The sequence below is a fragment of the Oncorhynchus kisutch genome, linkage group LG3, assembly GCF_002021735.2.
Source record: "Oncorhynchus kisutch isolate 150728-3 linkage group LG3, Okis_V2, whole genome shotgun sequence".
In the NCBI taxonomy this organism is placed as follows: Eukaryota; Metazoa; Chordata; class Actinopteri; order Salmoniformes; family Salmonidae; genus Oncorhynchus; species Oncorhynchus kisutch.
The window spans coordinates 76,699,251-76,712,407 of record NC_034176.2 but is presented as its reverse complement, the minus strand read 5'-3'; the positions used below and the strand labels follow the sequence as shown (position 1 = coordinate 76,712,407).

Genomic DNA, 13,157 nt, shown 5'->3' with positions numbered 1-13,157 from the left:
ACAGTAAAATCTGTAGTCAAAAGTGAAATATACTATTATAGACACATCCTGGTGGTGCTATGGAGTTTGCTATTTAGTGGTATTTCTCTAATTAGAATGGGAGCCCCAGGGCAGTAGTACAGTACCTGTGTAGTGTTCATTTCCCTGTGCAGCACAGGTGAGCAGCTGAGCCATGGAGGATCCCACAGACTTGGAGGTGCTGCCCAGGTCCTGAGCACACTTCTCCATCTGCAGAGAGAACAGCACACAGTACATCAGACACCCAGACAAACAGACTCAACAATGGATGAAAGAGTAATCACTAGAAGTAATGAGAGTCGTTGATTAATTCAATGAATCCGATTTCCCTGACCGATTCTCCAGGTAGTGGTTTCAGCTGCATGTCTATGGCAGCCATTTTGGCGTCTTGGAGCTCAGTCTTCAGAGTCTGGACGGCTGTGAGAGCTGAGTGGATCTCCATGGGGCCGCAGGCTTCGTTGGCCTAAAGAGCACAAGAGAGCAGACCATTGAATTAGTCATTCTAGACTGACAGTTTAACCCACCTGAGCTGGTATTTAGTGCCCTAGTCTATCAGAAGCTGGCTAGTCCTAACAGGGGATAGGTACCCTCACAAAGTGACAGAGGTGAGCGACAGGTATGACTTAAGTGTGTGTGTGTTTATGTACCTTCTGTGCTGCGGTTCTGAGCTCTGCCAGGCTGGTGGCCAGGTTCTTGGCACACTGACCCAGCTGCATAGCAGCGGCCTGGTCCATCACCGTGGGAACAGACGACTTCGCTGATGTCACCATCTTACTGCCAGGCTGTCATGAGAGAAACAGGAAACAGAAATGTCAAATTCATCCCAAGAAGATGTTTGGTACCAGAGAATGTCTTTATTTGAATCTATTATGACTACAAAACCCAGCCTTACCCAAGTATTAGACATCATCATCAATAATATATCTTTAGAAGCTTTCAAGCACACACACACACACACACACACACACACACACACACACACACACACACACACACACACATATATCAGCACTGTACAATATATTGAGATCCCTTCATTCAATATGTGGTGAGATTAGGAGCCAGACTGGCACTGGTGGAGTACCTGTAGGAAGTTCTGACTGGTGATGATGAGGGATAGCTGGGTAGTGAGGTCTTCAGGCTGGGCCTGGCTGCCCCTTACCCCCTGGACCAGCTGGGGAATGTGTTCTGCCATGGCCTAGTGAGCCGCATAAACAGTCAACACACATACAGTATTCAACCACAGTTTCTATATAGCTGTAGCACCTATATAGCTGTTTAACTACAGTAGGCATACAAAGTGTTCAATGCAGTAACTGGTGATGTCCCCTGGCATTAAGAGACTTATCCCCAGTACCTTGCAGCTCTGCACCAATTGCTGGTGTGCGGCAGTGTTCTTATTGGAGGCTGCTGCATTCTGGGAGGCAGCGATAGTCTGGGTGGCTGCAGCTGCAGCTTGCTTGGCGGCATTCTGTTGGAATGTCACACACGTCAGGCATGTTTAGAATCACTACCTTGACGAATCAACACACACACAAGATGCCTCTCAAATGGCACCCCATTCCCTTTATAGTGCACTTATTTTTACCAGGAGGCCCATGGTCAAAAGAACCGTACTAAAGGGAATAGAGTGACATTTGGGAGGCAGACAGTCTCCATTTAGAGCCAGGGTTCCTCAGGTCAGAGATCAAATATTTGTCGTGCCATCTTTAATGTCGGGCAGTAGGGTTCAAACAATCTCCTGATTTGGTATTTTATTAGGATCCCCATTAGCTGCTGTGAGAGCGTCTGACCCACTCAAAACATGAACAATACAGAACATTGACAAGAACAGCTCAAGGGCAAAACTTCAACTTAAAAATGGCACACGTTGCCTCCATATCAATACATACACGCACAAACTAGGGAAGGGAAGGTGTTGCTTTATTTTTGAAACCAGGTTTGCTGTTAATTTGAGCAGTATGAGATGGAATGCAGTTCCATGCAATAATGGCTCTATATAATACTGTACGCTTTCTTGAATCGGTTCTGGATTCTGGACCATGAAAAGACCCATGGTGGCATGTCTAGTGGGGTAAGTGTGTGTGTCAGAGCTCTGTGTAAGTTGCAAACATTTAGCACTGGACCACACAATAATCAAGATAAGACAAAACTAAAGTCTGCAGAACTTGCTTTTTGGAGTGTGGTGTCTAAAAAGCAGAGCATCTCTTTATTACGGACAGACCTCTCCCCATCTTTACAACCATTGCACCTATATGTTTTGACCATGACAGTTTACAATCTAAGGTAACACCAAGTCATTTAGTCTACTCAACTTGTTCAACAAACCATTCATTACCAGATTCAGCTGAGGTCTAGAATGATTTGGGAATGATTTGTACCAAATACAATGCTCTTAGCTTTAGGACCAGTTTATTACTAGCCACCGATTATAAAACAGACTGCAACTCTTTGTTAAGGGTTTCAGTGACTTAATAAGCTGTGATTGCTGATGCGTATATGGTTGAATCATCAGCATACATGGACAAACATTGTTTAATGCCAATGGCATGTCATTGGTAAAAATATTTTAAAAAGAGTAGAGAGCCTAGAGAGCTGCCCTGCGGTACACCACACTTTACATGTTTGACAGAGAAGCTCTCATTAAATAAAACCATTTGAATTCTATCAGATAGATGGCTCTGAATCCATGATATGGCAGAGGTTGAAAAGCCATAACCTGTTGCTGAGAGAACTTGTGTTATGGGCAATACTATCAAAGGCTGCACTGAAATCTAACCGCTCCCACAATCTTCTAATAAAACAATCATCAGTCATTTGTGTCAGTGCAGTACATGTTGAGTGCCCTTCTCTATAAGCATGCTGAAAGTCTGTTGTTAATTTGTTTATAGAGAAATAGCATTGTATTTGGTCAAACCATTTTTTCCAACAGTTTGCTAAGAGCTGGCAGCAAGCTGACAGGTCTGCTGTTAGAACTAGTAAAGGCCGCTTTACATGATCAATACATGGACGGTCACGAAATGTCGTCAGCCGGTGATTGTCAAGCAAATAACTGCCGGTCTCACGGTAACTGACCATTAATTAACAAACACATTTAGCATCTCCTGGCTTCCACACATAGCCTACAAGCCATTTTAAAAAGTCTAATAAATCCATGTAATATAGCCTACACCTTCACAATAAATCCATTATTTATTTTAGACAGGTCTAAAGAAGCATGATATGAAGAAAATGTAGTCTATTTCAGAAGAAAAGAATAGCATGCTCGGAGTTATCCTTATGTTAGGTCCTGATATGGCTATGCCAAATGGCTGTGGGCTATACTACTTAATTTAGCAGATAAGATTTGCTTATAATTAAGTGGCATTCTTTTATAGTATGAAGAATACAATTGAACAAAGCTGAATAAAATAAATATTTTCTCCAAAAAGATTTGAGGGAATGCGCACATGCCTCTATTCTGTGTTGAGCGGTTAACAAAGAAATAGGTACTCCTATATGCGTAATTTAGAGTTATTCATGTAACTTTAGTTGTTCTACAAACATTGGGTTATATCTTTTGATTTTTAATACATTGTAAGGCTGCATGATGAGACTAATGATGATTTGAAAAACTCTCGAAAGGCATGAGCTCGGCTTTGTTTTTGCACAGGCTGTACACACGCCAATAGTCTCTCATTCACAATTTGACAAGCACTTGATAATGCCTCGAATTTCACAGTGGCATTACCTTTGTGGCCGTAATGCACCCTAAAAAAATCCATGCCTTTTGCAGTGCTGCGTTGTGCCCTTCTCCCTGAGTGTGCAACACAATCTGAAGCATCTCTCACTCACACGGCTCTCTGTCATATCCAGTTCTGAGGTGCATATTGAAGATATTGAAAGAACTGTCCACATGTACTTTTCGTCAGCCAACAAGATGAGCAGGCCTAACGAACAGCAAAAGCACTAGCCTATAGTGTGCAAATGTTGTAAGATTAGCGAGATAAGGCAATAAACCTCAAGAACTTGACCACTACGGGCCTGTCACCTGGGCCGGTGGTGGGTTTTCCAGTTCTGTGGGCATGCTCCACCTCAAATCCTTTTGTGGTCCATCTTCAGTTTCTCCGAGATCATTTCCCACACTTTGTCCTCAGACTCCATCCAGGTCTCATGTGGCAATTCTGCAATTACGTCCACAACCATGTTGTTCCTGCAAACTGTTCTTCAGGTCCTGGACCTCTCTCTGGTCAGGTCGTCCATTATTTTATTAGTCGAGTCCACTAGTATTTGGACAAAACACTACAAGCCATTTTGTTGTTGTTGAAACTGCATGTAGAATTGTTTTTTTGTTGTTGTTGTTCGCTCACCTGTGACAAAGAGACACCACTGTCCTCAACAGTACTCCTGCCGGCTTTGGGCTTGGTCATGGTACCTAGCAACGTAGGTTACGCTGTTACTCCTCACAGTTCCAGACAGGGCAGGTCGCAGGGAAGACTGAAAACAACAAACAGCAGGGATCTAGACAGCCTCAAGCCCGGGACAATCTGTGATCCCAGCCACGGGCTGAGTTCAAGCCCTCAAGAAAACCCCGCTAGCTTGATAGGCAGCTAGCAAGCAGCTACACCAAATAGCTCCTCAGAACCGGTCTTGGTCGGCAGGATCAATGGACAGAGAGTAGCAGACCCAGCAACTGATGCCAACTGCGTCCCGGGATCCAAACTCAAAAAAGTTAGCTAGATACTAAGAAACTTTTTAACACACTTTCAAAACACCAAACCGAGCTCACCCTCATTCCGCGTTCAACAGTCATATGTAAAATGCCCCTTTTACATTTCAGTGGCTAGTAGGATGACGATTGAAGAATGATACTGGATGGTCTCTACTTTCATATGAAGGAAAACCTACAAGGACTTCTCAGAACGTAAACAGGAAGGGAAAGGAAGTTTCTATAACAGTTGAATGTACCCAGAGTACACTGTAGCTCTCCAAACACACTCAGTAATGTCCTGTACTGTATATAACTGTTCTTGCATGGTTTACATCAACAGTTGGAAATAATAGCTCTGGTAATGTAATCACCTCTTCACGTTAACCTAAAGCCCAAAATAATACAGCATATCAAAAATACTATTTCTAGACTTTCACTCAAAGCCTGTTGTTTTCCATGCGACTGACAATGTGGTGTGTATGTAGAGCAAGAGCTATGATGAGGAGACACAAGTGGAAGTGCCTGCTTACTCAGCCCCAGAGCCATATACAGAGTTTGGCAAACCCATTAATGGGACGCCACCTTAGCACCAAACTCGCGGAGCCACCCATAGGTATACTGTACATATATGGCTCTGCCCAGCCTAGCTCAGACTCATCCAACTGACCTCTAGCCTGTTAATGAGCTTCTTCTTGATGGCGTTCTGAGCTGCAGCGTTCGTGGCCACGCGTAACCCCTCAGCCGCCTCCCTCAGTCTCTGCTGCTGGTCTTCGTTCTCTGGGTATGCCGCTGCACCCTGTTACACACACACACACACACACACACACACACACACACACACACAAAGTAAGGCACCTCATCCATCATTAAACTGGAGCAGATGGAGATGCATCCAGGGAAAGTGCTAGAGTCCAACTGTAATCATGTCCGTTTGTAATGACAGCAGCTCTTCTTTGTCTATCTATCAACAACTTGTTGAGGAAACATCAAGATTCCTTTTCATTACCTCCTCCTCTGGCTCCAGCTCTCTTTACCTCTCTCTTTCTCTCCAGTTGTCTCTGATTGTACGTGACTGGGTTCAGTTCACACAAACCAATATCCCTAAGAGCCTCTGTGCGTCCTATTGTTGAGGGAATGAAGAGAATCTAGAGCCTAAGCCTCCATGCCATTTAGTTAATTAATCAGCCAGGCGCTTCCCTCACCTGCTGCTGAATGTAACCCTCCACAGTACATTACAGCAGCCATCTTATATCTCTCTAATACACACACACTAAAAACATACCACCCACAGCCCCAAGGTGATGTTTATAGTAAGCCCAGACTAATGTGAAGAGACATTACAGTACTAATTCCTCAAGAGTAGAGGGGAATAATGTGATTGACTGTTGAAATGCAAAACAGTTTTTTCATAACAGTGTGTCATGTTAGCCAGCCCAGTACAGGCTATCATTGATACTATTCGCTGCTTCCTGTACACCAGGTTAACTGTCACTTATGTGTGATCAGAAATTGTCACTGAAGGGAAAACCAATCGTATCCTAATAATAAAAGGGATTGGAAATGAAAACACAGAGTAGTGTCCGAAATTAGACTACGTGGCTAATGTCCAGATTTCTCAGCACACAGCTTTGAGAGAAAGCCAAACGAAGAGTCCCCACTACTGCCATATATCCTTTCTCCATGCCTCAGCAAAACCTTCTCTAACCTCAATCAATCAATTATACGATGCTTATATTAGCATTGTATAATATATATTTTTTGTGCATATCCCCCCCCCTCCGAGATCCTGGGTTACAACCAGGGATTAGCCAATGTTGACGGCAACCCTGGAGCAATTAGAGTTAAGTACATTGCTCAAGGGCAGATCGACAGATATTTCACCTTTTGGTTACCTGCCCAACGCTCTAACTGCTAGGCTACCTGCAACTAGGGGTAGTGCTATAGTATTGAATACAGCCCCCCTTTCTGACAGTTACCAAGGAAACAGTGGCTGGGCAAATCCTTCATTGATAGTGATAAAGATAGCTGCTATAATGTGATTAATGTGGAATCAAAGCATCTAACCAGCTGTAAGATACGGCCCCATTTAGCATTCATGATGGCAGGGACATTAATACTTGTCTGTAAGGCTGAGGAGCAGATGAAGAATCAAGTGGACTGCCTGAATAAAAGTAGACTGATATTTAACTAGACAACCAAGAAGCACCCAAATAGCACTGTTGAAAAAGCTCCGGTTTGAATGAATGTAATCAAATGCAATACAACCCCATTTGGATAACCATATCAAACATACATGAAATGCATGTTAATGTAAATTGTAAATAAGAATTTGCCTAGTTAAATAAAAAATAATACACTGGCAAAGGTTGTCGTTGACCGAAAGCTTAGCACAGTAAGTAAGCCATTATTAGATACTGTACCTTAGCAGCCTCCACCATCCTGGCTGTGGCGTCTGCCAGTAGTTTAGCTGCAGCAAGTAGCTTCTTAGAGTTGTCAACATCCACTTCCACCTCAGCATCTGACCGCATGGCATTCACCAGGTCAGAGGTGGCCTGAGCTAGGACCCTGGCCTGCCGAACCATCTCTCCTGAGAGGGGAGAGAAAGAGGGCGATGGGTAGAAGTAGAAGGGGTGGAGACGTGTGTGTGTGTGTGTGCTCGTGCGAGCGAGCGAGAGCAGGTCGGCGTGCGAGCGAGCGCGGGCGAGTCGGCGTGAGAGCGAGAGAGAGCGAGTCGGCGTGCGAGCGAGAGAGAGCGGGTCGGCGTGCGAGGGAGAGAGAGCGGGTCGGCGTGCGAGCGAGAGAGAGCGGGTCGGCGTGCGATCGAGAGAGAGCGGGTCGGCGTGCGATCGAGAGAGAGCGGGTCGGCGTGCGAGAGAGAGCGGGTCGGCGTGCGAGAGAGAGCGGGTCGGCGTGCGAGAGAGAGCGGGTCGGCGTGCGAGAGAGAGCGGGTCGGCGTGCGAGAGAGAGCGGGTCGGCGTGCGAGAGAGAGCGGGTCGGCGTGCGAGAGAGAGCGGGTCGGCGTGCGAGAGAGAGAGCAGCTCGGCGTGCGAGCGAGAGAGAGCGAGTCAGCATGAGAGAGCGAGTCAGCGAGAGAGCGAGTCAGCGAGAGAGAGCGAGTCAGCGAGAGAGAGCGAGTCAGCGAGCGAGAGAGAGCGAGTCAGCGAGCGAGAGAGAGCGAGTCAGCGAGCGAGAGAGAGCGAGTCAGCGTGCAAGCGAGAGAGAGCGAGTCAGCGTGAGAGCGAGTCAGCGAGCAAGCGAGAGCGAGAGAGCGAGCCACCGAGCGAGAGAGCGAGTCAGCGAGAGAGAGAGCGAGTCAGCGAGCGAGAGAGAGCGAGTCAGCGAGCGAGAGAGAGCGAGTCAGCGAGCGAGAGAGAGAGCGAGTCAGCGAGCGAGAGAGAGCGAGTCAGCGAGCGAGAGAGAGAGCGGCTCAGCGTGCAAGCGAGAGAGAGTGAGTCAGCGTGAGAGCGAGCCAGCGAGAGAGAGAGAGAGAGCGAGCCAGAGAGCGAGCCAGCGAGAGAGAGAGAGCGAGCCAGCGAGAGAGAGAGAGCGAGCCAGCGAGAGAGAGAGAGAGCGAGCCAGCGAGAGAGAGAGAGAGCGAGCCAGCGAGAGAGAGAGAGAGCGAGCCAGCGAGAGAGAGAGAGCGAGCCAGCGAGAGAGAGAGAGCGAGCCAGCGAGAGAGAGAGAGCGAGCCAGCGAGCGAGAGAGAGCGAGCCAGCGAGCGAGAGAGAGCGAGCCAGCGAGAGAGAGAGAGCGAGCCAGCGAGAGAGAGAGAGCGAGCCAGCGAGAGAGAGAGAGCGAGCCAGCGAGAGAGAGAGAGCGAGCCAGCGAGAGAGAGCGAGCCAGCGAGAGAGAGAGAGCGAGCCAGCGAGAGAGAGAGAGCGAGCCAGCGAGAGAGAGAGAGCGAGCCAGCGAGAGAGAGAGAGCGAGCCAGCGAGAGAGAGAGAGCGAGCCAGCGAGAGAGAGAGAGAGCGAGCCAGCGAGAGAGAGAGAGAGCGAGCCAGCGAGAGAGAGAGAGCGAGCCAGCGAGCGAGCGAGCCAGCGAGAGAGAGAGAGCGAGCCAGCGAGCGAGAGAGAGCGAGCCAGCGAGCGAGAGAGAGCGAGCCAGCGAGCGAGCGAGAGAGAGCGAGCCAGCGAGCGAGCGAGAGAGAGCGAGCCAGCGAGCGAGCGAGAGAGAGCGAGCCAGCGAGAGAGAGAGAGCGAGCCAGCGAGAGAGAGAGAGCGAGCCAGCGAGAGAGAGAGAGCGAGCCAGCGAGAGAGAGAGAGCGAGCCAGCGAGAGAGCCAGCGAGAGCCAGCGAGCGAGCGAGAGAGAGCGAGCCAGCGAGCGAGCGAGAGAGAGCGAGCCAGCGAGCGAGAGAGAGCGAGCCAGCGAGCGACGAGAGAGAGCGAGCCAGCGAGAGAGAGAGAGCGAGCCAGCGAGAGAGAGAGAGCGAGCCAGCGAGAGAGAGAGAGCGAGCCAGCGAGAGAGAGAGAGCGAGCCAGCGAGAGAGAGAGAGCGAGCCAGCGAGAGAGAGAGAGCGAGCCAGCGAGAGAGAGAGAGCGAGCCAGCGAGAGAGAGAGAGCGAGCCAGCGAGAGAGAGAGAGCGAGCCAGCGAGAGAGAGAGAGCGAGCCAGCGAGAGAGAGAGAGAGCGAGCCAGCGAGAGAGAGAGAGCGAGCCAGCGAGAGAGAGAGAGCGAGCCAGCGAGAGAGAGAGAGCGAGCCAGCGAGAGAGAGAGAGCGAGCCAGCGAGAGAGAGAGCGAGCCAGCGAGAGAGAGAGAGCCAGCGAGAGAGAGAGCGAGCCAGCGAGAGAGAGAGAGCGAGCCAGCGAGAGAGAGAGAGCGAGCGAGCCAGCGAGAGAGAGAGAGCGAGCGAGCCAGCGAGAGAGAGAGAGCGAGCGAGCCAGCGAGAGAGAGAGAGCGAGCCAGCGAGAGAGAGAGAGCGAGCCAGCGAGAGAGAGAGCGAGCCAGCGAGAGAGAGAGAGCGAGCCAGCGAGAGAGAGAGAGCGAGCCAGCGAGAGAGAGAGAGCGAGCCAGCGAGAGAGAGAGAGCGAGCCAGCGAGAGAGAGAGAGAGCGAGCCAGCGAGAGAGAGAGAGAGCGAGCCAGCGAGAGAGAGAGAGAGCGAGCCAGCGAGAGAGAGAGAGCGAGCCAGCGAGAGAGAGAGAGCGAGCCAGCGAGAGAGAGAGAGCGAGCCAGCGAGCGAGAGAGAGCGAGGCAGCGAGCGAGAGAGAGCGAGGCAGCGAGCGAGAGAGAGCGAGGCAGCGAGCGAGAGAGAGAGAGAGCGAGGCAGTGAGCGAGAGAGAGCGAGGCAGCGAGCGAGAGAGAGCGAGGCAGCGAGCGAGAGAGAGCGAGGCAGCGAGCGAGAGAGAGCGAGGCAGCGAGCGAGAGAGAGCGAGGCAGCGAGAGAGAGCGAGGCAGCGAGAGAGAGCGAGGCAGCGAGCGAGAGCGAGGCAGCGAGCGAGAGAGAGCGAGGCAGCGAGCGAGAGAGAGCGAGAGAGAGCGAGCAAGAGAGTGAAAGGAGAGAGAGAACCAGACAAAGTTAGGCTACTGTATGACTAAATCATACTAGTCCAAGGAGACGAGAGATGGGTAGTTATTCTCTCTATTAAAGAACACATGGCTTTAAACTGCAGTCATCTGGCAGCCAGCATTGAGAACTCGAGCCAATCTGCCAACACTCCCCTGGGAGAGAGAATGAGTCTTTTTCCAATCCATTTTATACTCAACTAACTGAGGCTTATGTCAGGTGTGACTTGAACCCACATATTTGCTGTTGGCTGAAAGCCAGCATTCTTCAACAGGTTGGGTACAGAACAGAATGAGGTTCTTTAGAGCAGCTGGCAGACACTTTCTATACACCAAGAGGGTTTAAATCTAAATATCAACAAACATTCATCAATTTAAACAATTAAATCAAGCTTTATTGGCATTTAATTTAATAGTTCTATTTAGTGACTTCATCACTACCACTACTAGGGAATCCCCTTCCTTCCCTCCTCTCCTCACCTGCGTCTCCCATGGAGCTGAAGATGCTCTCTGTTACGGTCATGATGGTGTCGGTGGCCTGGTCGTAGCGACCAATGGGCTCGCCGTGGGAGGCGTAGTGGCATACGTGCTCCAGCAGGTCCCCCAGGACCTGACCGACAACACTGGCTGCAGAACTCATCTGCAGGATGTCTCTCAATTCAGTTTCAATTCAGGAAGTACACTGACAAACCCATTTCAATGTTCCTCAATGCTTCTATATGAGAAAACTGTACTGAAATTGAGATGGAGTTGACCCCAACTCTGCTCACCTGCTTCAGCATCTCCCCGTCGACTGTGGCAGACAGACAGGCCTGGACACAGCCCTCCACTGAGCGGTCCACCAGCTTCCCTGCCTCAATCAGCTGCTCCTGGCACACTGGGGAGCTGATGGTGGGACTCACCACCTGCAGGGAGAGATGGAGAAAGTGAGAGAGGGATATAGAGAGTTAGAGGAAGAGCGAGATCAGCTGCTCCTGGAACACCAGAGCCGTGCTTCTACACCTGCATTGCTTGCTGTTTGGGGTTTTAGGCTGGGTTTCTGTACAGCACTTTGAGATATCAGCTGATGTACGAAGGGCTATATAAATACATTTGATTTGATTTGATGGTGACAGTCACCACCTGGAGAGGAAGGGGTGATGGAGGAAAATGAGTGAATGTGTTGAAAGAGAAACAAAGGAAAAAATATGAAGTAAACAAATCATTTAAGATGAAAAACACTTCTGTTGAACATCTGTGTATATTATTAATGTTAGTCACTTTACCTGGGGTTATTGAAGTTATAGTCACTTTACCTGGGGTTATTGAAGTTATAGTCACTTTACCTGGGGTTATTGAAGTTATAGTCACTTTACCTGGGGTTATTGAAGTTATAGTCACTTTACCTGGGGTTATTGAAGTTATAGTCACTTTACCTGGGGTTATTGAAGTTATAGTCACTTTACCTGGGGTTATTGAAGTTATAGTCACTTTACCTGGGGTTATTGAAGTTATAGTCACTTTACCTGGGGTTATTGAAGTTAGTCACTTTACCTGGGGTTATTGAAGTTAGTCACTTTACCTGGGGTTATTGAAGTTAGTCACTTTACCTGGGGTTATTGAAGTTAGTCACTTTACCTGGGGTTATTGAAGTTAGTCACTTTACCTGGGGTTATTGAAGTTAGTCACTTTACCTGGGGTTATTGAAGTTAGTCACTTTACCTGGGGTTATTGAAGTTACTAACTTTACCTGGGTTATTGAAGTGGAAGAATCATAGCTACTGTTGTTGAATTATCCACCGCAGCACTGCCACAAACCTTTCCCCCTTCTCACATCATTCTCATCATGATGAAATGTCAGTGGGAGTGTGTGAAAGTGGGAGTGTGTTGTACCTTGGCACAGGCCACCAGCTGGGAGGTGGAGAGGGCACACTGCGTGGCAGCTGCGATGACTCTGTTCTGTAGGACCGTGTCATCTGCCACCTGGGCCACGTTCTTAGCCTTCAGCACCATCATGGCTGCCGCGTTGGCCACCGCCTTGGCCAGGATCATCAGCACCTCCTGAAATGGTCATCACCATTATTCATGTCCAATCCCATCAGATTAGGTGCAACTGCAGAATAATCCCTCTAAATGTGCTGAGTCTGAATCGCATGTGAAAGGTTGTAATGAGAAAAATTGAAAATAAACAAACTCTTACCTGGAACCTCTCGTCTGACTCGTTCTCTCCTATCTGAAGTAGCAGGTCCCCACTGGCCTGGCCTATACTGCCTGCTGCACTCAGCACTGTCTGACGGGGCTGAGGGAACAGGAAGTCAGAGTACAGCTATGGCACAAGGGTTAGCCCACGTGGGGTCTACGGTAGGTAGACCCAACTTACAGCTGGCTCAGCATCTACGCTTAACCCCAGAAGGTCGGCACACTAGATTAGTTTAGATGAGCTACTGTATTTCTGAATCCACATCAGGGTATTTTCATATTGTCAAGACAGAATCTCCCCAAAACATTATTATCCCAACTGGCCTTGAAGAGAACACTGTGAGCATAGTGAACTGGTGCAGGTCTATGTTTTTATTTATTTTACCTTTATTTAACTAGGCAAGTCAGTTAAGAACAAATTCTTATTTTCAATGACGGCCTAGGAACAGTGGGTTAACTGCCTGTTCAGGGGCAGAACGACAGATTTGTATCTTGTAAGCTCGGGATTTGAACTTTTCGGTTACTAGTCCAACGCTCTAACCACTAGGCTCCCTGCCGCCCCAGATGTGAAATCCATTATTCAACATGGCAGTGATGAATCATTCACATGAGAATGATCCTCACCAGCCTTTGTTTTGTTCAACATGAACAAAACACACAGTAGCAAAGGAAGGGTGAATAGCTCAAATGGCCATATTTTGTTATGGTTCTGCCTGGCTGTCGGTCTCTGGCCATCTGTCTCTGTTCAGACATGAGGGCAGGAATACAA

The 13,157-nt window shown here is 48.7% G+C and overlaps 1 protein-coding gene across 1 annotated transcript in view; it reads right to left on the bottom strand.

Moving 5' to 3' along the window:
• LOC109883809 (talin-2) overlaps positions 1–13,157 on the bottom strand; it is a 104,092-nt gene that overhangs the window by 19,983 nt on the left and 70,952 nt on the right. Inside the window, exons 17-27 of the mRNA XM_031815035.1 lie at positions 12,390–12,488; positions 12,083–12,250; positions 10,981–11,115; positions 10,691–10,850; positions 7,129–7,295; positions 5,376–5,504; positions 1,376–1,489; positions 1,103–1,216; positions 666–800; positions 353–481; positions 126–228 (exon numbers count right to left, since the gene is read on the bottom strand). Of these exons, the coding sequence (XP_031670895.1) occupies positions 126–228; positions 353–481; positions 666–800; positions 1,103–1,216; positions 1,376–1,489; positions 5,376–5,504; positions 7,129–7,295; positions 10,691–10,850; positions 10,981–11,115; positions 12,083–12,250; positions 12,390–12,488 (1,453 nt within the window). The remainder of the gene's footprint in view (positions 1–125; positions 229–352; positions 482–665; positions 801–1,102; positions 1,217–1,375; positions 1,490–5,375; positions 5,505–7,128; positions 7,296–10,690; positions 10,851–10,980; positions 11,116–12,082; positions 12,251–12,389; positions 12,489–13,157) is intronic.